The sequence below is a fragment of the Equus przewalskii genome, chromosome 6, assembly GCF_037783145.1.
Source record: "Equus przewalskii isolate Varuska chromosome 6, EquPr2, whole genome shotgun sequence".
In the NCBI taxonomy this organism is placed as follows: domain Eukaryota; kingdom Metazoa; phylum Chordata; class Mammalia; order Perissodactyla; family Equidae; genus Equus; species Equus przewalskii.
This window is the reverse complement of record NC_091836.1, coordinates 46,935,781-46,961,799: the sequence shown is the minus strand read 5'-3', so window position 1 is coordinate 46,961,799 and position 26,019 is coordinate 46,935,781. Positions and strand designations below refer to the sequence as shown.

Here is a 26,019-nt window from a genome sequence, read left to right as displayed (position 1 = left end):
CCAGGATAAAGAGGCACTCCCTCCCCTGAAGTGTATCCCACAGTGAAGAAAACAAAACAGGAAAAATCAGGAGGAAGGAAACAATAGATAAAATACTGAAACAAAGGCCCACAGTTTCCCCCAATTGTAAATCCAAAATATACTGAATAATTTACATAACAAAACAGATAAAGTTACACTGCCTGGCTTTTGGACCCGTAAAACAGGTTCTGAATTAATTTTGCTATCTAATGTAGTGCACTAATTTGCAAACATTCAAGCACTTAATCAAGTCAAATTACAGTTATACCTGGGGTCCCACTAAATTTAAGGAAGATGCCCCTGATGATTGTAGGGGTGTTAATGAATATAATATAGGGGACAAATTGGACAAATCTTTCATCTTTATCCATCAAAACTGTAATCTGGCTTAAATCCTCCGTGGTCATAACACTCGTTGTCCTAAAATATCCCACAGTGAGCTGGGAAGCTCTGAACCAGTGGTTAAGAATTAAAATTAAATGAAGTCTTTGCCACTTAGACATTGGCTTGGTAAATTGAGACCCCAGGGACCTTACCCCACAAATAAAGTAGTTAATATGGTACATTGTAAATTACTCAGAGCCTTGAAGGGTTGAAAAATGTATAGAAAACCTAGTAGTGGAGAGTTGATTATTCCCAGTGCTTCTTTTTTTTTTTTTTTTTTATTGAGTTAATGATAGGTTACAATCTTGTGAAATTTCAATTGTGCATTAATGTTTGTCAGTCATGTTGTAGGTGCACCACTTCATCTTTTGTGCCCACCCCCCACCCCACCTTTCCCCTGGTATCCACTAAACTGTTCTTGGTCCATAGTTTTAAATTCCTCATATGAGTGGAGTCATACACAGATTATCTTTCTCTTGCTGGCTTATTTCACTTAACATAATTCTCTCAAGGTCCATCCATGTTATTGCAAATGGAATGATTTTGTTCTGTTTTGCAGCTGAGTAGTATTCCATTGTATATATGTACCACATCTTCTTTATCCATTCGTCTGTTGATGGGCACTTAGGTTGCTTCCACGTCTTGGCTATTGTAAACAGTGCTGCAATAAACATTGGGGTGCACAGGACTTTTGGGATTGCTGACTTCAGGCTCTTTGGATAAATACCCAGTAGTGGGATGGCTGGATCGTATGGTAGTTCTATTTTTAGTTTTTTTTTTTTTTTTTTAAAGATTTTATTTTTTCCTTTTTCTCCCCAAAGCCCCCCGGTACATAGTTGTGTATTCTTCGTTGTGGGTTCTTCTAGTTGTGGCATGTGGGACGCTGCCTCAGCGTGGTCCGATGAGTAGTGCCATGTCCGCGCCCAGGATTCGAACTAACGAAACACTGGGCCGCCTGCAGCAGAGCGTGCGAACTTAACCACTCGGCCACGGGGCCAGCCCTCTATTTTTAGTTTTTTGAGGAATCTCCATACTGTTTTCCATAGTGGCTGCACCAGTTTGCATTCCCAAGAGCAGTGTAGGAGGGTTCCTTTTTCTCCGCAACCTCTCCAACATTTGTTGCTATTAGTTTTAGATATTTTTGTCATTCTAACGGGTGTAAGGTAATATCTTAATGTAGTTTTGATTTGCATTTCCCTGATGATCAGTGATGATGAGCATCTTTTCATGTGCCTATTGGCCATCAGTATATCTTCTTTGGAGAAATGTCTGTTCATGTCTCCAGCCCATTTTTTGATTGGGTTCTTTGATGTTTTGTGGTTGAGTTGCGAGAGTTCTTTATATATTAAGGATATTAAGACTTTGTCAGATATATGACTTGCAAATATTTTTTCCCAGTTAGTGAGTTGTTTTTTTGTTTCAATCCTGTTTTCCTTTGCCTTGAAGAAGCTCTTTAATCTGATGAAGTCCCATTTGTTTATTCTTTCTATTGTTTCCCTTCTCTGAGAAGGCATGGTGTCCGAAAAGATCCTTTTAATACTGATGTCAAAGAGTGTACTGCCTACGTTTTCTTCCAGAAGCCTTAGGGTTTCAGGTCTCACCTTTAGGTCTTTAATCCATTTTGAGTTTATTTTGGTGAATGGTGAAAAAGAATGGTCAATTTTCATTCTTTTACTTGTGGCTTTCCAGTTTTCCCAGCACCATTTGTTGAAAAGACTTTCTTTTCTCCATCGTATGCCCTCAGCTCCTTTGTCAAAGATAAGCTGCCCATAGATGTGTGGTTTTATTTCTGGGCTTTCAATTCTGTTCCATTGATCTGTGCACCTGTTTTTGTACCAGTACCATGCTGTTTTGATTACTGTAGCTTTGTAGTATGTTTTGAAGTCAGGGATTGTGATGCCTCCCGTTTTGTTCTTTTTTCTCAGGATTGCTTTAGAAATTCGGGGTCTTTTGTTGCCCCATATGAATTTTAGGATTCTTTGTTCTAATTCTGTAAAGAATGTCATTGGGATTCTGATTGGGATGGCGTTGAATCTGTAGATTGCTTTAGGTAGAATGGACATTTTAACTATGTTTATTCTTCCAATCCATGTACATGGAATGTCTTTCCATCTCCTTATGTCGTCATCCAATTCTCTCAGAAAGGCCTTGTAATTTTCATTATATAGGTCCTTCACTTCCTTAGTTAAATTGACCCCAAGGTATTTTATTCTTTTTGTTGTGATTGTGAATGGTATTGTATTCTTGAGTTCTTTTTCTGTTGGTTCATTACTGGAGTATAGAAATGCTACTGATTTATGCAAATTGATTTTATACCCTGCAACTTTGCTGTAGTTGTTGATTACTTCTAAGAGTTTTCCAATGGATTCTTTGGGGTTTTCTGTATATAAGATCATGTCGTCTGCAAACAGCGAGAGTTTCACTTCTTCCCTCCCTATTTGGATTCCTTTTATTCCTTTTTCTTGCCTGATTGCTCTGGCCAGGACCTCCAGTACTATGTTAAATAAGAGTGGTGATAGAGGGCATCCTTGTCTCGTTCCTGTTTTCAGGGGGATGGGGTTCAGTTTTTGCCCATTGAGTATGATGTTGGCTATGGGTTTGTCGTATATGGCCTTTATTATGTTGAGGTAGTTTCCTTCTATGCCCATTTTGTTCAGAGTTTTTATCATAAATGGCTGTTGGATCTTGTCAAATGCCTTCTCTGCATCTATTGAGATGATCATGTGGTTTTTATTCCTCAGTTTGTTGATGTGGTGTATCACGTTGATTGATTTGCGGATGTTGAAGCATCCCTGTGTCCCTGGTATGAATCCCACCTGATCCTGATGTATGATTCTTTTGATGAATTGCTGAATTCTGGTTGCCAAAATTTTGTTTAGAATTTTTGCATCTATGTTCATCAGTGATATTGGCCTGTAGTTCTCTTTTTTCGTGGTGTCCTTGTCAGGTTTTGGGATCAGCGTGATGTTGGCCTCATAGAATGTGTTAGGAAGTGTTCCATCTTGCCTAATTTTTTGGAATAGCTTGAAAAGGATAGGTATTAAATCCTCTCTGAAAGTTTGGTAGAATTCCCTAGGAAAGCCATCTGGTCCTGGGGTTTTATTCTTTGGGATGTTTTTGATTGCTGTTTCAATCTCTTTCCTTGTGATTGGTCTGTTCAAATTGTCTGCCTCTTCTTGAGTGAGCTTTGGGAGATTGTAGGAGTCCAAGAATTTATCCATTTCCTCTAGGTTATCCATTGTGTTGGCATATAGTTTTTTGTAGTATTCTCTTATAATCTGTTGTATTTCTGCAGAGTCTGTTGTTATTTCTCCTCGCTCATTTCTGATTTTGTTTATTTGAGCTTTCTCCCTTTTTTTCTTTGTAAGTCTGGCTAGTGGTTTGTCAATTTTATTTATCTTCTCAGAAAACCAGCTTTTTGTCTCATTAATCCTTTCTACTGCCTTTTTTGTTTCAATAGTATTTATTTCTCCTCTGATTTTTATTATTTCTCTCCTTCTGCTGAGTTTGGGCTTCATTTGTTCTTTTTTCTCTAGTTCAGTTAGGTGTGCTTTAAGGTTGCTTATTTGGGATTTTTCTTGTTTGTTAAGATGTGCCTGTATTGCAATGAATTTTCCTCTTAATACAGCTTTTGCTGTATCCCATATGAGTTGGTATGGCATGCTATCGTTTTCATTTGTTTCCAGGTATTTTTTGATTTCTTCTTTAATTTCTTCAAGGATCCATTGCTTGTTCAGTAGTGTGTTGTTTAGTCTCCACATCTTTGTGCCTTTCTCAGCTTTTTTCTTGTAATTAATTTCTAGCCTTATAGCACTATGATCTGAGAAGATGCTTGTTATTATTTCAATTTTTTTAAATTTGTAGAGGCTTGCCTTGGTCTATCCTAGAGAATGTTCCATGTGCACTTGAGAAGAATGTGTATTCAGCTCCTTCAGGGTGGAGTGATCTATATATGTCTATTAAGTCCAATTGTTTTAGTTTTTCATTCAGTTCCACTATTTCCTTGTTGATTTTCTGTCTGGATGATCTGTCCATTGATGTGAGTGGGGTGTTGAGGTCCCCTACTATTATCGTGTTGTTTTTAACATCTTCCTTTAGGTCTGTTAATAGTTGCTTTATGAATCTTGGTGCTCCTGTGTTGGGTGCATAGATATTCATAAGCGTTATTTCTTCTTGATGAAGTGTCCCTTTGATCATTATATATTGTCCCTCTGTGTCTCTCTTTACCTGTCTTATTTTGAAATCCACTTGGTCTGATATGAGAATTGCAACACCTGCCTTTTTTTCCTTGCTATTTGCTTGAAGTATTGTCCTCCACCCCTTCACCCTGAGTCTGTGTTTGTCCTTGGGGCTGAGGTGTGTTTCCTGGAGGCAACAAATTGTTGGATCTTGTTCTTGAATCCATTTTGCCACTCTGTGTCTTTTTATTGGAGAGTTCAATCCATTCACATTGAGAGTGATTATTGATGCATGTGGACTTAATGCTGTCAATCTGTCGCGCATTATCTTGTTTTCCTGTGTTTCTTTTCCTGTGTGCTTTAGACTACCCATTTAATACTGCAATTTCTTATGCTGGGTTTCTTAGATTTTTCCTTATTTATGATTTGTGACTCTGTTCTGTACTTTATTTTAGTGTCTACCTTGAAGTTTGTATTTAGAATCTCGTGTATAATATAGTCTATTCTCTGGTGGTCTCTTACTTACTCGACCAGTACTGATTTAGACCCTTTGCTCTTCCCCTCCTAAATAATTATTTTCATTTTTTATTCCAACTCCTCTTATTAATTTGTAGTTAGAGTGCTAAGATCGTCCTTGTTTTGGTAGTTTCCTTATTTTTACCCTAATGCTATAGTTGAATATTTGCTATCCTGTTCTGGTTCTATCCATCGGTCTCCCTAGTCTGTGGATTTTGTCCCCTTTCTCCCTTTTTTCTTTTTTCAAGTATGAGAGCCTTCTTGAGGATTTCTTGTAATGGAGGGCTTTTAGTTACAAATTCCCTTAACTTTTGTTTGTCTGGAAAAGATTTAATTTCTCCCTCATATCTGAAGGAAATTCTTGCTGGATAGAGTATTCTTGGCTGAAGGTTTTTATCCTTTAAAGCTTTGAATATATCACTCCATTCTCTCCTAGCTTGTAGGGTTTCTGTAGAAAAATCCGCTGACAGTCTGATAGGGGCTCCTTTATAGGTTATTCTCTTTTTTTTCCTTACTTCCCTGTGTATTCTCTCCTTATCATTCCTATTTGCCAACTTTACTATTATGTGCCTTGTGGTGGGTCTTTTTACATCGACAAATCTAGGAGATCTAAAACCCTCCTCTACACACATTTCTCCGTTGATCCCTAGATTTGGGAAGTTCTCTTCAATAATTTCGTTAAGCACACTTTCTGCTCCATTTTCCTTTTCCATATTCTCAGGAATTCCTAGGATCCTTATGTTCTTACTCCTCATTGAATCCATTATCTCTCGGAGATTTTCCTCATTTTTTTAATTCTTAGTTCTCTTTCTTCCTCTGTCTGGCGCCATTCAGCCTGTCTGTCCTCGATTATGCTGATTTGCTCCTCTGTGTTGTCTACACGGGCATTCAGGGAATCCATATTCTGTTTTATCTGGTCCATTGTGTTTTTCATCTCAAGTAATTCTGTTTGATTCTTCTTTATGATTTCAATCTCTTTTGTGAAGTAACTCCAGAACTCGGCTTGTTTCTCTATCTTTCTCTCTACCTCATTGAGTTTTTTGATTATAGCTGCTCTGAATTCATTATCACTTAGTTTACCTAATTCCAAGTCCTCAGGACTTAATTCTGTGTTTTTATTGTTTTCCTTCTGGTCTGGGGCTTTTATAAATTGCTGGATGGTAGAGGAGCGGTTTTTTCTCATGGTGGTAGAATTCAGTTGCAGTTACAGCCTGTCGCCACTAGATGGGGGTCAAGAGCGTGTTAGCTCTCTGCCTTGGGGCAAGATGGCTGCGCCCACTGGCTTTGCTGGGGGGGAGGGGCTGTTACACGCACCGGTCTGGGTTCAGATCAGTTCTGTTCTCTGGTCTCCCAAGGCCCTTGATTTATAGGGTCCCCGCGGACGGAAGCTTTCCCCCCGTCAGCGGGTCTCCACTGAATCAGCGGCAGGAGTCCTGCATGATCCCCCGGTTGCGCGGCCCCTCCCCCGCTCCTTCCCGACCCACGCGGCAGTGATCGCAGACTCTAGGGGAGGGAGCGATGTTCTCTCCTACCGTTCCAGCGCCTCCGAAGGTGTAAAGCTAGGTTTATGATCTCCGCCTTCTTGGTATTGTAGGTCTCTAACGAGCTGGCATTATGTTTATCCTCTCAAATTCAGTTCTTCCAATCTTTTGTTGTATTTTGGAGGGGAGAGAATCCCGGGTCAGCTCACCCTGCCATTTTGCTCCGCCCACTCTCCTGAAATTGCATTTTGATTGAGCGTATCATTTTGCTGCTCATCAGAGTGAGTGTACCCCATGAAACCTTCGAGTTTCTCCCAGTGTGGGGAAGGGTTTTGGCCATCTGCACAGTTGTAGCCCATCATGGGTTTTCCTATGAGTAGAATGATATCTGTGCAAGTTCAGTGTGATTTCCTGGGTAACACACTAAAAAGAGCTATGAATGTTTAGAGGGTATTGATCTAAACAATAACTGAGGTGAGCTATAGACAGACACACAGTATCATTTTGAGTAATATCCATCCCCTGTGGTGGCAAAGGAGGTGAATTTGTCATCCTCAAGCTGGAAGTTTTCTATGCCTTTTTATAATAAGAATAGCTGGGAGGTTTTTGTCTGAATGAGGCACAAAGCCCCCAAAGGCTGTTTTTACTGTTTTCAGGGATCATTTCCGTATGTTTACATTTCCAGGAGATGTTATGGAAGATAGGGTGAAATGTGACAGCTTCTGTTTCATTAAACAACAATGGAAATCCAAACTTGTTCCTGTTTTTTTGCGTGTGATCTTCTTATGTATTTGAGTAATTATGAGGAAGATTATCTCCAAGTGCTTTCTTCCAAAAAGGTGCCCTTGGATAAGGAGTTGATATTGTTCTTGTTGCCAGGCAGTCAAACCATTGGCAATGACCTACAAGTCTCTAAAAATGTGAAGAAGATGTGCACTGTTGGCCAGGGCATCCTCTAGCATGATGGCCTAGAGTTTGGCTTATCCTGCTTTGGGTCCCATCTTTGGTGAGGGATGGCCTGGTTAGGGACAGTAGCAGCAGCTCTCCAGTGTTCTCCATCACATGTGCTGATGGCACACTACTTTGTTGATATGAAAATAGATGCAGAATTCATTTTTACATGACAAGAAAGCCAAGCTTATTTCGCAGTATAATCACGTGATCTTTGCATATCAAAAGGAAGAAAAAGATATACTTCAAATTCCTTCTTTTTACATAGATGCTGAGAAGACTTATAAGAAGTGAATTACAGTGTTATCTACATGGGCATGGGGAGTCTAGATGCCAAGGCTAGAAGCCATGCTAGGAGCAGCCTTTAGGCACACTTTGAAATCTCAGGCTGAGTGTTTGAAACTTGATTTTCACAATAAACATTTTATGATAAGCAAATGTGTATGAACCATGTTATTTTTAATAGTGTTGAATAACAAAAATTCCACCGAGTAAATTTTCTAGATCTAATTGGCTTTATTGAGCAATTCCTCAATTGGGCAGCATCCCATCTAGCAAGTAGAGAGGAGCTCCAAATGGCTGCAGAAAGGGAAAGTTTTTAAAGGCAGAACAAGAAAGTTATAAACAGTAAAAGGGATTATTTCAGGCAAGTTACCTCCATGGGGGGGCACAAGGGTCTTATTAGGTGGGTGACCTCATTTTCCTTTGGGGGATGGAGAGGCCCATGTGGCAGATTGCCTCATTGGTGCTGACCAGAAAATCCTGGACTGACGGGTTAGACTGTGTTCCTGGGGAAGGTTGAAGCTGCAGGTAGGTTAGGTGTTAAGGCCTGGTTTCAGAACCTGGGCTTAGAAGAGCGAATCCATTTTGGACCTGTGGTTTTCTTTTTGAACAATAATTTATAATCAAATGACTAATATGTTTTTATTGGGAAGCCACATCTCTATGTGTTAATCTTCAAGAAAAGTTCTTTTTTTTATTTCTTTTTTTAAAATTTTTATAGCAGTAACATTGGATTATAACATTATATAACTTTCAGATGTACATCATAATATATTTTGAATTCTCTGTAGATTACATCATATTCACCACCCAAAGACTAATTATAATCCATCACCACACATGTGCCTAATCACCCCTTTTACCCTCCTCCCTCCCCACTTCCCCTCTGGTAACTATCAATCCAATCTCTGTTGCTGTGTGTTTGTTTATCATTGTTTTTATCTTCTACTTATGAGTGAGGTTATATGGTATTTGACTTTCTCCCTCTGACTTATTTCACTTATAGCATAATACCCTCAAGGTCCATCCATGTTGTCACAAATGGCTGGATTTCATAATTTCTTATGGCTGAGTAGTATTCCATTGTGTATATATACATCTTCTTTATCCATTCATCCCTTGATGGGCACCTAGGTAGCTTCCAGCCTTGGTTATTGTGAATAATGCTGCGATGGACATGGGGGTGCGTGTATCTTTATGCCTTTGTGTTTTCAAGTTCTTTGGATAAATACCCAGCAGTGGAATAGCTGGATCATACGGTAGATCTATTCTTAATTTTCTGAGGAAACTCCATACTCCTTTCCATAGTGGCTGCACCAGTTTGCACTCCCACCAGCAGTGAACAAGCGTTCCCTTCTCTCCACACCCTCTCCAACACTTGTTGTTTCCTGTCTTGTTAATTATAGCCATTCTGACCGGAGTGAGGTGACATCTCATTGTAATTTTGATTTGCATTTCCTTGATAGCTAATGATGTTGAGCATCGTTTCATGTGCCTGTTGGCCATCCATATATCTTCTTTGGAGAAATCTCTGTTCAGATCTTTTGCCCATTTTTTAAATAGGTTGTAGGTTTTTTTGTTGTTGTCAAGAATAGTTTTTGAAGTATGCAATAAATTTTTACAAAGCATGAAAATTAATTTTCTCCATTCTGTTTCTCTGTACTATGACAAGTGATATTACGGCCTGTAGTGCCATTGTATATCAATCTGGAGAGGGTTTGCTGATATGGGCAGTATATAAATGCACTAGGGTGGTATAATAATATGAGGAGCTCCACTGACCCACTCCCCAGTGAAAGTGGTAGAAATTATTTTAAAACTCATTTAAAGCCTCTGGAAATTGTCCTAAAGACAACCAGAAAATGAGGAACATCTATTCAAGATAATCAATAGAATTTCTGTGAGAAAGGGGAGAGTGTGTGGGATTTGAACCATATCCGCCCCTTCCCTGCTCTCAGCTCAGCAGGTGAGCCCTCCTCTCCATAGTGCTGCCCGCCCCCCCAAACCAGAAGACAAGGTTCTCCCTCCCTAAGCTTCCAGAAGGGGGGCTATTTCCCAGGAGGAGCAGGACTTCAACATTACCCATCCTGCCCGCAGCTACCTGTTGCTGAATTTCAGTCCCTCATTGATTCATAGGAAATGTGGGGACACCCTTCTTGCCCCAGCCCCTCCTCATGGTGCAGAGGCTCTGCTATGCTCATACTGTGCTGAGAATGCTGGGCACTGACCACTCTTTCCCCGGCTCATGAGGTGGCTGTAATGTGAGACAATCAAGAGGACTCTGGCTGCTGTCTCTCCACTGCACTGATCACTCAGCCCCTAGAATGGGATTGTCACCAGAGAGAGGCTTCCTGATGTCCCCACCACAGCTCCAGAGTCCTGGCACAGAGATTTTGCCTGAACACGATGGGGAGAATTGAGCCATAAAACACAGAGCTCTTAATTCCTTCCCAAAGGAATTAACTTGGCCAGCAAAACATCATGAAAAGTCAGGTCAGAGGACACTCTCAGGAAAGTGGAGAATGAGGTGAAAGGCAATTAGTAGATATGTGTATTTAATGAAGATACAGCTTAGACCATAGGCTGACTAGTTTTGTGGAAAGAACCAGGGAATTAGACAGCTGGGAGGAGGCTTCCAAGGGTCAGAACAAATATCTAACAGTGACATCAGCAAGTATTTCTACGAAGGAGCCAGAATTTCACTGGAGTATTTGGTAGAGCAGGTTATGCCCCCCCAGGTCATTGTTGAAAAAAGTAGAACAAGCAGCCCACAATTAATCTAGTTTAACCATGGGTTGTGTCCGTGAAAGAGGAAGACAGCCCTGTCATTATTAATATCTCATGACAGTTTATGTACCCAAAGCCACATCTGATTCTAGGAGCTATATCAGAAGTTTCACTCTTTGTGGAGGACACAGACTCAACTAAAGTAATCCGTCCAGTTATTGAACAAATGAATAAGCTAATAACAATAAAAAGTCTCAGTAGGAAGGGGCTCAGTACTCAGAGTTGCTACAATGTATTATCAGAAATGTCTGGTCATAAGTATGGGACATGCAAAGATGCAAGAAAGTAGGAACCATACACTGGGAAAGAAACAGCAATTGAAAAAATTACTCTTACAGGTAACCCTCGTAAATTAACAAGTGATGTCTCAGCAGAGAAAAGGAAAGTTAGAAGACGGAGGGATGACATATTCAAAGTGCACAAAGAAAAAACCTGTGAACCAAGAATCCTATGTTCACCAAAACTACCTTGTAAAATATAAAGATGGAATAAAGGCTTTCCTAGATTAACAAAAACTGAGAAGATGTATTAATAGCCACCTGCCTTACAAGGTTACTGAAAGAGTTCTTCAGGTTGAAAGCGAGTGACCCAGGATGGTAATTGATATCAACATAAATAAACAAAAACATAAGTGTAAGTAATTATGTAAATATGTAAGATAGAATAAATACCTGTTTTCTCCTTTCTTCTCTTAGCTGATATCAAAGGAAGTGTATAAAATACTACATACTTAATATGCTCTTGTGCTTATTCCATAGAAATATAACATTGTAATTTGTTTCTCATTAAAAGCACAAAGGTCCTGGGTGGGAGCAAAGCTGTATTGGGCTAATGAAGTGACTGCAGATGGTAAAGAAATAAGTGTAACAATATACTATTTGTCATATCATTAATAGATATAACCTGCATAATAATAGCACAAAACTGGCAAAAGGGAATAGACCTGTATATGAATAAAAATTCCATTGTCACTGGAATTAAGGTAGTATAAATTCAAAGTTTATTCTTATATATTAACATATATATTAAATAGTAGAGCAACCCCTAAAAAAAACTTTAAAATATGGTGACGAAGTCATTTAAGAATTAAAGTGCTACATTAGAACGTATTCAATTAATGCAATATAAAGCCATAAAAGAGGACAAGAGAACTGAAAATAACGTGAGAATTGTAGAAAACAAAAAGTGAAATGGCAGGTGTAATTGCAGCTATGTTAGTAATACTAAATGTGAATGGATTACATTATCCATACAGGAGGAAGAGGTTGTCACCTCAGAGCAGAAAGTAAATAAAACCATGATCTAAACATATGCTGTGTACAGGAAACACACTTTAAATTCAAAGATACCAACAGATTGAGAGTAAAAGCTCTGGAAAGTTACATCTGTAAACAGCACCAACAAGATAGCTGAAGAGATGATACAAATTTCTAGGAAAATGGACTTTAAAACAAAAACTATCAGTAGAGATAATGAGGAAGATTATATCACACCTGAAGGGTCAAAGCTTATGGCCTGCATCTTAGAAAGAAAGAAATTTATAGCCATTAAGGCCTGTACTAACCAGGAAGAGAGATCTCAAATGAGTAACATAAACTTTCCCCTTAACAGACTTAAAAAGATAAGGTACCAAACCCAAGACAAGGAGAAAAGGAAATAATATAAAGTAGAGCAGAAATTGATGAAATGTGGAATAGAAAATACAGAGAAAATCAGTGAAAGCAAATTTGACAAATTTGACAAATCTTTGCCTGCACTGATCTACAGAAAAATGGGGAAGATTCAAATTCATACAATTAGAAAGAAAACGGGATATTACTATGACATCACCAAAATAAAAATTATTATAAAAGAATTCAGTGAACAATGGTATGGCAACAAATCAGATATCTCAGATGAACTGGACAAATTCCTCAAAAGACACAAACTGCTGAACCTAAATCAAGAATTAGTGGAATATCTGAATACTAGTATAAGAAGTGAAGGGGTTGAATTAGTAAACAAACAACCACCCATAAAGTAAGTCTAGCCTGGGATGGCTTCAACACAGAATTTCTCCAAAACATTTAAAAATTATTTAATACTGATTCTTCACACAATCTTCTAAAAATTAGAATGGAGAGAATACTTCACACCCATTTTGTGAGGCCAGTGCAACAAATACCAGCAAACCCAATCCAGCAATATATAAAAGAATTATACACCATGACCAAGTGGGATTTATCCCAGGGATGAAAAGTTGGGTTAACATCTCAAAATCCAATTATGTGATAAAAGATATCGATAGAAGGGCCGGCTCTGTGGCGGAATGGTTAAGTTCGCGTGCTCCGCTGTGGCAGCCCAGGGTTCGGATCCTGGGTGCGGACGTGGCACCACTCATCAGGCCACGTTGAGGCGGTGTCCCACATCCCACAACTAGAAGGACCTGCAACTAAGATATACAACTGTGTATGGGGTGGGGGTGGGGGTGGGGGTTGGGGAAATAAAAAGCAGGGGGAAAAAAAAGGAAGATTGGCAACAGTTGTTTGCTCAGGTACCAATCTTTAAAAAAAAAAAAAAAAGATATCGATAGAGTAAAAATAAAAGATGGCAAGATCATTTCAGTAGACCCAGGGAAAACAATTCACAAAATCCGGTATCATTTCATAATTAAAGCCCTCAGATCACCAGGAGTGGAAGGCAATTTCCTAACCTCATAATGAGCATCTATGGAAAACACATAGCTAATGTTATATTTAATAGTAAAAGGCTAGATGCTTTCCCCTGAACATAAGGAATCAAAGAAGGATGTCTGCTCTTGCCACATCCATTCTAGAATATACTGGAGATTTTAGCCAGAACCGTTATGCAAGAAAAGGAAATAACATGCATAAAGATTGGATAGAAAGATGTAAAATGATCCTTACTTCCAGCTGAGATATCTTGTTTTCAGAAAACTCAAAGGAAACCACTAAAAAAATTATTAGAACTGATAATTAAGGTCAGCAAAATGGTAGGATACAAGATCAAAATATAAAAATCAGTTGTATTTCTATATACTTGCAATGAACAATCCAATAATGAAATTAAGAAATTTATTGACAAAATCAAAAGGAAGAAAATAACAAATTTGGGAAAGAAGTATAAAATGAATACTCAAAAAACTGAAAATAGAGTCAAGGGAACCAAAAAATGTATAAATAAATGGGAAACATCTCAATTTCAAGAACCAGAAGACTTAACATTGTTGAAATGGCAGTATTCTCCAAGTGAGCTGAGATTGAGCACATGCCTGACATGATCCCAGTTTATTCCTTTATATAAACTGGCAAGCTCTTTAATAAAATTATGTGGAATTGCCAGGGAATCAGAATAGCCAAAGCAGTCTTGAAAAAGAAAAACAAAATGGTAGGACAAACATTTTCTGATTTCAAACTTTGTAATATGTAATGGTAATCAAGAGTGGGTGGTACTGGGGCTGGCCTCCGTGGCTGAGTGGTTGAGTTCGCTCACTCCGCTGCAGGCGGCCCAGTGTTTCCTTGGTTCGAATCTTGGGCGCGGACATGGCACTGCTCATCAAACCACGCTGAGGCAGCGTTCCACATGCCACAACTAGAAGGACCCACAACGAAGAATATACAACTGTGTACCGGGGGGCTTTGGGGAGAAAAAGGAAAAAAAAAATATTTAAAAAAAAAAGTGGGTGGTACTGACGCAAGGATATATATACAGATCTACGGAATAGATTGACATTTGAGAAACAAACCCATATATCTGTGGTCTACTGGTATTTGGAAAAAGTGCCAAGTATGGGGCAAGAATGTTCTTTGCATATATTGGTGGTGGGCCAACTGGATAGCCATATGCAAAAGAAAGAGGTTTAATCTTTACATGATACCACATACAATAATTTACCAGAAAGGATAAAGACCTAAACTTAAGAGTAAGCTATAATACACTTAGATAGAAGATAGGAAAAAAATCCTGACCTTGGATTTGGCAAAGAATTGTTAGATAAGGCACCAAGAGCAAAACTGGAAAAAGAAGTAGGTAATTTGGACTGCGTCAAATTAATGACTTTTGTGCTTCAAAGGACTATCAAGAGAGTGAACACACCCTTTGGAGCCCTTGTGCACTGTCACTGGGAATATAAAATTATCTTGATGGTATAAAATACAACATGGCCATTCTTCCACAAATTACAAACTGAGTTACCACCTGAACTGGCAATTCTGCTTCTGAGAATTGAAGTAGAATTGAAAGCAGGGACTTAGATATATGTCCACTTGTGTTTATATTAGCATTATTCGCAATAGCCAAAGGTGGAAGTAAGCCAAGTGCCCATCAACAGATGAATGGATCAAAAAAAATAGGGCACATACATACAATGGTGTATTATTCAGCTTGAAAAAGAAAGAAAATTCTGATGTGCTACAACTGAACTATACACTTAAAAATGGTGAAAATATAATGATGTGTATATTACTACAATTAAAATTTAAATTTTTATGGCAAGAGAGTGAAAACATCACATACAGAATGGAAGAAAATTTTGCATATCATATATCTGATAAGGAACTTGTATCAAAAATATCTAAAGATCTCTTAAAACTTAATTATAAAAAAGTCAAATAACTCAATATAAATATGGCAAAAGATCTGAACACTGTTTTCCAAGGAAGATAGATAAATGGTCAAGAGTATATGAAAAGATGCTGGACATCGTTAGTTATCAACAAAATGCAAATCAAAAGTCCATTGAGATACCACTTTATAACCGCTGGGATGGCTAGAGTCAAGAAATGAGGTAATAACAAGTTTTATTGAGGATATATTTAGAAACTTGAACTCTCGTACATGGGTGGTGTGAATATAAAATAGTGTAGCCACTGTAGACAAAGGTTTGGGAGTTCCTCAAATATAAAACCTAAAATTACCATATAAGCCATCAATTCCACTCCTAGGTCTTTAGTTACTTTTTGTGTGTATAAGGTGAGAACACTTCATTCTGTCTTCACAAATTTCAAGTATAAATATTGTATAGGTATATCAAATCATCATGTTTTAAAGAGAAGGCCTTGAAGGCCCAGTTGTCCTTCCTGGCCTCCCCCTGCAGGTCTCCTACTGCTCACACCCCCATGGAAGGAGCCTTTATCCTGAGAGGAGCTGCAGAGCCCTGGAAAGCTGGGGGTGCATGTGCTCATGGGGTGGTGAGTGATGCCCTTTCTGAGGTTGTGGTCATGCTTCCTTAGATTTAGACATTTTAGACATTGTTTGAGTTTTGCACCACTCTGCGGGGGCACTGAGAGAGTAATCTGTGCACAGTGAGAAAGTCTGTGAAGATCAGGTGTTCCGTCCTGTGGACAAAGGGTTCATAAATTTGGAGTTCATGTGGGTTGGAAGCTTAAACTGAATCTGGCTGAGAGTTTCCTCACTTGTGAGAGTGGGAGCCTGGGGGAGGTAGTGCTTCCATGCTCACAGGAGAGGGAGGGTGTGTGGGGCTCCAGAGTTCATCCCTGTGGCTGCTCAGGGGTCGCCACTCTCCTTCACCAGGGAAAAGACACTGTAGGGGTGACATCTCAACTGGGAGTGGTTAGACCCTAAATTTGGGAATATGGTCAACTTTCTGAATGTGGATTTTCCTTCTGAACTGTAGGCAAGCAGCCTGCTTCTATGAGCTCATTCAAATATTTGCGTTTGTGTCCTTGGATTCCTTTATCACTTGAAGATTGCAGCCCTTTGATTCTAGTTTATATTTGCATTTCAGATTTTAAAATGAAAGTTGATTGGGAGATATGATATAAATTAAGAAAATTGTGGAACCAAGTAGAATTTTTGTTTCCTATACCCAAGGCATCCTCAAGATATGAAACATTTATGTAAATTCTCAGGTGCATTTTCCAATTTTAGGTCAGTTTTTGTGTGTCCACGTCCCTAGAGAACTTTGAAATTTAAAAGGCTATAATGTTGCTAAGGTAAATGAATTCCTATTTTAATGGATATGAGGAAAAAGTACTTGAATTTCTATTTTCATTGGATGTGGAAACAGGTCAAAGCTTATGTAAATAATTGGAATTCCTAGTTTATTTCAGCGCTTTAATTGCAAACCCCTAATGTATTATAATATGCTACTTCTTCCTGAAAATATCCTCAGTGTGAAAAATAGTGGAGGGACAAACTGTCATGCCCCTTGTCCTTTTAGTTAGAAAGGGGTTTGTAATTTTTTTTATGGCTTACAGTTTTATGTTTATTGGTGTTTAAAGGATTAAACCTTAGAGTGATGTCCTACGTAGAAAAATTAAAATTAATTTTAAAATGCCAAATCCATGATCAACCATGAGAAAATTTGTGTATATAAATTTCTCTCCTATTTTAAGTAAATAATGCATAGAAAGGTTAAAAACAATTCCTATGAGAGTCACTTAAGACTCCCTGCCTGCGCGTCCTGCCCCACTCCTCTGCTCTGACTCCGGCCTCCCTCCCATGACCAGTGTTGATCACTGCTTCACTATCCTGTTAGTGTTTCTTTATATAAAAACAAGCCAGTGTGAATAGCTATTTCCTTCCCTGTTTGTTCTTGTAATGAGTGGCCAGGGTGCACATATTTGCTATTGGACTGCTGACAACTTAAGCCTCACCCTCCCTTTTCCCCCCTGGGCCTTCTTACCTGGACAGGCTGATGAGAAAGCCTGGAGGCTCCTGTACTGTAGGCTGCTGCTTGCTGGGCAGCTCCTCCTGGGCGCTGTGCTGCCCTGTGTTGCATTGTTGACCCCAGCAAGGCTGGGTTCTATATACAGAGGACTCTGAATTGGCAGTTTCAGTTCCTTTTAGAGCAGGAGTCTGGGAATGGGGCCCTCCTTAACGTGGTCCTCAGTTGATGTCTTGGGTGGAAATTATCTGTATGTTTAGAGTGAAAATGAGACTGAGGCTGTGATCGCCTCCACATTAGAGGGAGTCTGGGGATTTGAGGATGACTATACCTGTGAATGAGCTGAGCCCATCAGATGGTCACTGATTAAGGAGCAATTATTTCAGAGAGAAAGAAGAGAGAGAAAAATGTAGCCAGCTGGTATCAAGATTACAGAGGGCTCACAAGCATCCCTAAGTAATTATGCTGCTGCCATCCCTGCGTCTTTTACAACAAAGGTCCTGACCCTCTGGGTTATAGTGGACCACACCCGCAGTCTGAGTTTGGCACAACAAAGGAATTAGTTCAAACCCATCTTAAGCCTGTGTTCCTTGCACTCTGTAAAGCAACCAGTTGTCACGGAGGAGGCCTGTGACCCTGATGGCAGTGATTTGAGGCTCTCAGAGGAGGGCCTTAAGTTGTCTATAGGCTTCTGATGAAGAAACTGCCCCACATCCCACGTTATATGCCGTTAGAGCTGCTATTGTCACCAGGTACTGAGATCTCTTGAAAATAGAGGCACTGAGTAAGTGACCCTCTATTGAGGTGCCTATTATGCCTTTAGCCCCGGAAACAACCTCCTACCAGCTCAGCCCAGTTACTGAAACCTCCTTTTGATATGATGGAGACTAAGCTTGGCCCTCTAGCTTATGCGACCTACAGGAGGGGCATGACCTTTGTTTCTTCAGTTTGTTGAATGATGCTAGAGTGTGATGGAGGAGGTCACCCCTCTCCCTGATACCTTGGTTCCCTGGGTACTTCCTTGAGATTAACTGAGTGCACAGCACTGGGGAGTACATAGATGTTTAGGACAATGATACATTTGTTGACGATGGAGCTCAGTGGAGAGTTGCTGCTCTTCATCCCTTAATTGGGACATCCCTGATGAAGAACCAAACCCAAGAGGTGATCAAACAGGCAGTCATCTTCCTGCTGGCCAAAAATTGACCTCGTCTGTGTATTTTCACAAACTCTTGGATGATTGTCTAAGAGATGCCCCTTTGTGGTCAAAGAACTCTGGGAATCTCTTAACTTAGAAATATCCAAAATAGAATTCTAGGTAACCCTTGTCTGTACATTACTATGTCTACAATACAAGGACTCACCAGGACACTCATTATCCACCTTGGGGTTCTGACACTACTGATGGTGACCAGGGCACTTCTCAGAGGATACAGTGCCGTGCTCTCCAACAAGGCATTCGATGGAACTTTCCCCTCCCTTGTGGGTCTCAGCTCATAGAGCACCATACTGGCTTACTGAAATCAGTTGAATGAGAGATTCCTGTTTCAGTCATCAGGGGTGAATTGTAATGAGTCTGCCTTCGTCTTTTGTTTTGAAAGACTTAGGTTTTTTTAGAGCAGATTTAGGTTGACAGAAAAATTGATCAGAATTTAGAGTTCCCACATAACCCTTGTCTCTGCATCCACAGTTTGCATTCTTTTTCACGTTTTGTATTACTGTGGTACGTTTTTTACAATTTCCATATGGATGCATTACAGTGCATGGAGCACGTTAGCATTGACTATTTATGTATACAATGTATGGGTTTTGGCAAATGTATAATGACATGTATCCATCATTTCTGTGTCATATAGTGTAGTTTCAGTTCCCTAAAAATCCTGTGTATTTCATGTATTGACTCATCCCTCCCTCCAACCCTCTAAACTTTCACAACCAAAGTGGCTCATACTTTTGTCTTTTCCAGAATGTCATATACTTGGAATCATACACTACATAGCCTTGTCACATTGGCTTCTTTACTTAGGAGTATACTTTTAAGGATCCTCCATGTGTTTTCATGGCTTGATACCTCATTTCTGTTTATTACTGAACAGTATTTCATTGTATGGCTACACCACTGTTTGTTTTGGTCTATTTTATTCTTGAAGGACATCTTGCTTAAAACTCTAACTTTTGCCATTTATGAATAAAGCATTTATAAACATTCGTCTGTAAGTCTTGTGTGAACATAAGGTTTCAATTCATTTGGAAAAATACCAAGGAGTGTAATTGCTGGATCTTATACTCCATGTGGTAAGAATGTATTTTGTTTTGAAAGAAAGCTCTTCTCTTCTGTTGTAGGTGCACCAAATTCCACCAGCAATGAATGAGGATTACCTGTAGCTTCACATCTTCCCCATATTTGGTGTTCTGAGTGTTTTGTCTTTACCCATTTAATAAGCATTTAATGACACCTCAGTTTTTCTCTCAGAAAGTTCTTATTTCTCCTTTATGTTTGAAGAATAATTTTGGTTGACAGAATTCTAGTGGAGTGCATTTTTATTTTCAAAACTTCAGATGTTTCCCTGTGCTCTGTTCATGCTCGCATGGTTTTTGAAAAGAAGTCCACTTAATTCAATAGTTTGTTTCCTTTTACTGAAGATCTGTTTCTTCTCTGGCATTTCTCAGTATATCCTTTGTCTTTGATTTTTCTCTAGTTTGAATATGATATCCTTGGGTGTGCGTTTTTGTAGGTAATCATGTTTAGCTTCTCTGAGATTCCTGGACGTAGAGTTTGCTGGCTATGATTAATTTTAGGATACATTGGTGATTATTACTTCACTTGTGTCTTCTGTTTCTTTCTGTCTTCCTTTTCCTTCAGGTATTCCCATTATGTGTATTTTAAACCTTCTGTTAAAGAAGGTTGTCCTAGCTTCATGGATATTGTATTCTGTCTTTTTGTTCTCTTTGTCTTTGCATTAAACTCTGGTGAAACAGATTTTTGTTTAGTACAATCCTTGTTAAGAACAGAATATCTGGGGCATATTTCAAAATGCCCTCTTTTCTCCTCCCTAATTTTGGAGATACTGGTTTGCTCTATGCCTTCAAGGCTGTTATGAATCTAAGAAGAGTTGTTCACTTCAAGTTTGTTTGTTTTCTTCTTGTGAGGTTAAGAATGAGAGCTTCTAAGTTCCTTCAGTGTGGAATCAGCTGTTGGCAGGACATCGTCTAGAGTGGCTGGTCAGGAAACACTTCCTCTTGAAGTTGGAGAATGGAGATTTTCATTCTTTTGGAGGAAAACACTCTTAAATCCTTCACACATTTTATAATCATGGGCAAATTTATCATCCAGCCATTGTGGACTTCAATGAACTCCCTTGCACTTTGCTCCTCTTAACCTTTTCCTCAAGGACAGCAAGGCCCAGGGTACACTGTGGCTTTTGACAAGAAAGAACTCTTGTTGCACATTCTTATCTCACTGTGTGTCCTAAACATTGGTAGGAAGTAACCTTGAGGCACATGAGTATAGGGATTTTATGGTGTAACTTGTCACGCCTTTTTCTTTGTGTCTGAGCTCTAAGATCCAAATAATTTTCTGGCCCCATCAAATCATGCAAAGAGAGACAGGAAGAACTGAGTCTGTGATAAATGTTACACAAATTAAAAGCAATGCTTCCCCACAAGAATATTTACATTCACCCAGCTCCATCTGATTATTTGTAATGGCCTGGAGTACTTTAGGACAATGTGGCCAGCTGGGCTTTGTTAGACATTTGATTTCTACAGGCCTCCTGGACTCTCTGTTTGGTGATAGGACTAGACAAAGGAGCTCCCAGTTCTTCACTTCAATGTTTTTATCCATTGAAACCTCATGCAGATTTGACCTTCTGCCTCATGGAGTGGTGTAACTCATGGGTAATAAGGAAGAAGACAAAAGAATTTTTCTCATGTGGAGGTCTGGTCTTAAAATGATAATATTTGTTTCATTAGTATGGCATTCTGTCATTTCCCTAGATGCTCTGAGCCCTACTGTTAGAGAGAAATATGATGTAATGGGATCACAGTAGAAATGTCCAAACAATTTCCATGTGTTCATGATGCTGTTCAATTGATGAGGAAGTGAGTACAGAACAACTGAGTTTTTGATAATCAAATCATAGAATTAATGTTTGGAGATGACACAATCATGTGTAACCTTCATACAAAGGGAGTATGGGTTTCCAGCGCTGTTACACTTATGCATCCTACTCTACACTTATTTGTGATGTTTTAGGACTCAGTGGACATTGAAGATGTGGCTGTGAACTTCACCCCAGAGGAGTGGACTTTACTGGATCCTTCACAGAAGAAACTCTACATAGATGTTATGTGGGAAACTTTCTGGAATGTGATCTCAATAGGTAAGAATGAGGACATTCCTTCACTTCATCAATTAGAGAAAAAGTGTCTATCACTTTTTTTTCCTGCCTATCAATGTTATTCCAAAATGTAGAATGTAGAAAGGGGAGGTTGTTGGTAAATAAACTAGAAATGGTCACAGCTCATCATGGACTTAGAATCTAAAAAATTTTCTGTAATTGCTAATACGTTGGAATAAACTTTCTGGGTCTACATTTCAGGAAAAACATGGGAAGATCATGATGCTGAAGATCAGTACAAAGACCAGGGGAGAGAACTAAGGTGAGTCACTCTTACTATAGAAAGCAATGTCTCATATAAGAATCCTGGTATGTTAGAAATTTTCAAAAGAAGTAAACAAAACTAATAACCCTTGCTTCAAATTTAGATGTTCTTAGAAAATTTTCACCAAATATGCTTTCTGAAATATAAAGTAGAGGTTTAGTTTTTATAAAACAGTTCACTTGGAAACAGTATTAATAAACCCTATGTATGAATGCCATTGTTTTGACAATAGCAAGTATAAAGTCCTTGCGCAGCATTTAGTATGTATTCAATTTCAGAGAATTCAGACCAGGCAGAAAACATAAACTTTTCCTATAAATCATAACAAACATAAAATCATTAGTAAAGAAATCATTAATAATGTGCTTCTCATTTTTCACAGAACTCATATGGTAGGGGGTCTCTATGAAAGTGAAGACAGTAGTCAATATGGAGAAAACTTCAGCCTTATTCCAAACCTAAACCTGAATGAGAAGACTACTGGAGATGAACTATGCAAATGCAGTGCATGTGGACAACTCTTCATGTATCATTCATTCCTTTATGGTCACGTTATATGTCCCATTGAACACAAACCATATGCCTATCAAAAATATGGAGAGAAGCCATATAAATGTAAGGAATGTGGGAAAGGCTTCACTTTTCCCAGTCTTCTTCGAATACATGAAAGAACTCATACTGGAGAGAAACCCTATGAATGTAAAGAATGCAGTAAAGCCTTCACTTTTTACAGTTCTCTTCGAGTACATGAAAGAACTCATACTGGAGAGAAACCTTATGAATGTAAAAGATGTAGTAAAGCATTCAATTCTTCCAGTTTTCTTCGAATACATGAAAGAAATCACACTGGAGAGAAGCCCTATGAATGTAAAGAATGCGGTAAAGCATTCACTTCTTCCAGTTCTCTTCGAAAACATGAAAGAATTCATACTGGAGAGAGACCCTATGAATGTATGGAGTGTGGGAAAGCCTTTGTAGCTCCTTATAAGCTTCGCTCACACATGATCTTTCACACCGGAGATGGACCTTATAAATGTAAGGAATGTGAGCAAGCATTCATTTCTCTCGGTTCACTTCAAAGACATGAGAGAACTCACACTGGAGAGAGACCATATGAATGTAAAGAATGCAGGAAGGCATTCAGTCGTACCAGCATTCTTCGAATACATGAAAGAACTCATACTGGAGAGAAACCCTATGGATGTAAAATATGCACTAAAGCATTTACTTCTTCCAGTTCTCTTCAACTACATGAAAGAATTCATACTGGAGAGAAACCCTATGAATGTAAGGAATGTGGGAAAGCCTTTGTAGCTTCCTATACACTTCGATCACACATGATCTTTCATACCGGAGATGGACCTTATAAATGTAAGGAATGTGAACAAGCATTCATTTCTCCCAGTGCGTTTCAAAGACATCAAAGGAGCCACACTGGAGAGAAACCATATGAATGTAAAGAATGTAGTAAAGCGTTCAGTCGTACCAGTTTTCTTCGAAAACATGAAAGAACTCATACAGGAGAGAAACCTTATGGATGTAAAATATGCAATAAAGCATTCACTTCTTCCAGTTCTCTTCGAGTCCATGAAAGAATTCATACTGGAGAGAAACCCTATGAATGTAAGGAATGTGGGAAAGCCTTTATAGCTCCCTCAAGCCTTCGATCACACATGATCTCTCACACTGGAGATGGACCTTATAAATGTAAGGCATGTGAGAAGGCATTCATTTCTCCCAGTTCATGTAAAAGACATGAAAGAAACCACACTAGAGACAAACCCTATGATTGTGAAGAATCTATGAAAGTCTTCAGTTCTCCTCAAAGTTTCCAAATATATAAATGAAATCATACTGGAGAGTACATGTATGAATGTAAAAAATGTAGTAAAGCGTTTAGTTTTTCCAGTTCTCTTCAAAGACATGAAAGAACTCATACTGAAGAGAAATCCTGAAATGTCAGGAAGGTGGGAAAGACTTTATTTCTCATGCAAATTTTCAAGGATATGTGAAAAGCCACACTAGAAGGAAAGCCATATAAATGTAAAGAATGTGAGAAAGTCTTTTGTCATCCCAGTTCTTTCTGAAGGCATGAAAGGACTCACTTGATAAAACCTCTTTAATGTAAACAGTGTAGGAAAAGCTTCAATAGGCCTACATTCTTATATGTCAAACTCCCACCAAAAATAAATATAAATGGAAGTCATGAGAAACCTTGATGGAAATTAATTTGTGTACAATGTTCTAGAAAACTTTGAACATGAAAGAGTCATTATAAAAGTTGTAAATATATTGTTTACCAAGCCTCTTTCTTAAAGTGTAACATTGGATTGTGAATTTGTATTAATTACTTTCAGAAATGAATATTGAAGTGAGATATTTCTGAAAGTAATCCTTTATCAATGGTACAGAAGCATAATAGGTAGTTCCTTTCTCTTAAATCAATTAATATTTTCTCTTTTTATAATGTTTTAATTGTTCTATGTTAAGGGGCCATTGGAAAATGACAGTGTGTAGTTTTTGGGATTTTCTTACTGCCTTGTATTGCAGTTCCTGGATGTCCCTAATCCTATGTATATATTGTTCCTTTCTTAGAGAAAGCTCCTTTTTTGGGGAGGTGGGGGGTGGGTATAGGACCCTTTTTTAATTTTCCATTCTATTAAACAGTTGGAATAAATTTTTATGGATAGCAAGTTTATCAAAGAGTATACTTTCCAGTGAATTCTTATTTTCCTATTTGAGCCTTTGCTCTTTGTCCTTGCTTCTGGCTGGTATTTGGTGAATAGACCTTGAATTAAGTAGAGGCCTGTGAGAGGGCAACAAATGCTAGAGCTGGACATATCACCCTTGTGTTGTGTTATGTAAATGGGAGTAATATTAAGAACTAGATCTTTAAGAACCCATCCCCTTTATGATTCCATGTTAGAATTCACGAATAGCCTCACTTTCATAACATTTGGAAGGCAGAGGCAGATAAGGCATTAATCAGATTTTGGAGCCACCATACAGGGAGAAATACAGTTGCATAGGAGCTTCAAGGAAACCATCTTCCAGCCCATTCTCTGGATTCCTTGCCCTTTTAGTCAAGAGGACCTTGGAAACCACCACCAATTGTTTGATTTCCATTTTCTTAGAGGTGTATTTTCCACTGATGTTTTCGCAAGTTTCACATCAAAGATCCATTAGAGTTAGGATTTTTCTGTAAGGCCTCTTGTGTCCACTAGGAAACTAATTCAGACTTTCTTCCCCTCTTCTCTAGATGATAATTGAATAAGGTCTGATGTGTATAGGAAACAACTTATGCTGTTAATAGTGCTAGTGAGCCTGTTTCCCTGATTCAGTATGACATCTACAATGGGGCATAAAAAGAAGGACGTGGGAGTTTGTTTCTCTGCTGCATTGTGCAGTGGCTGCCTTGACCCAGTTCTTCCATGGGAGAACAATCACCTTGCTCATGTCAGGAAGACTGTTTCCTGTTACTTGTAGCTGAACATAGTCCCTCAATATGTTTTCAATAATGTTTGTATGTCATTAAAACTAGGTACATTTCTTTGTGAAATGAATGCTTCTGTAGTTGTTTCATTGATGTACTGTGTCAACTGTTCTAATCTATTGTGTGCTAATAAATATAATTGGTTTCATTTCCTCAGAATATATTAAAATCCATTTTAGTTATGGATTTTCAGATATGCTTTGCAATTTTCTCTATTCATTGAACATTATGAATCAATTTTGTCTTGTGCATACAAATTCAGGTATTTTTTTCCTCAAACTTTATTTTTTGTTCTTTTACAGTTATGATTTTTATCATGAAACTAATTTCTCATTCATTCTTATCCCAAAACATAAAAATCTTGGCTTTTTCAGTGCCCTCTTGTCAGTAACCTGCAGGATTGCACCTGTAGTGAGAGGGGTGTAATGAATTCTAGGAAGAATGACCACAGACCATAGAGGACTGTGAGGAATAACAGTAACGTGGTGCTCCAAAGGACTTCTTACAAGATTTTGCCATGAGTTTGTGGATGTGATTGCTGTTCACGGAAGCAAGTCACTTTCTGTATTGAATGATGTGAGGAGGTAAACTTAATTCTATCTTTCGTAAATATTTTGTTTTTGTTAATTACTG

At 38.6% G+C, this 26,019-nt stretch overlaps 1 protein-coding gene across 1 annotated transcript in view; it reads left to right on the top strand.

Moving 5' to 3' along the window:
• The window catches only part of LOC103564665 (zinc finger protein 709-like), a 31,312-nt gene extending 5,767 nt beyond the window's left edge, over positions 1-25,545 (top strand). Inside the window, exons 2-4 of the mRNA XM_008540552.2 lie at positions 21,484-21,610; positions 21,830-21,890; positions 22,276-25,545. Coding sequence (XP_008538774.2) covers positions 21,484-21,610; positions 21,830-21,890; positions 22,276-23,740 — 1,653 coding nt within the window. The 3' untranslated portion in view covers positions 23,741-25,545. The remainder of the gene's footprint in view (positions 1-21,483; positions 21,611-21,829; positions 21,891-22,275) is intronic.
• The last annotated feature ends 474 nt before the right edge of the window (positions 25,546-26,019 follow it).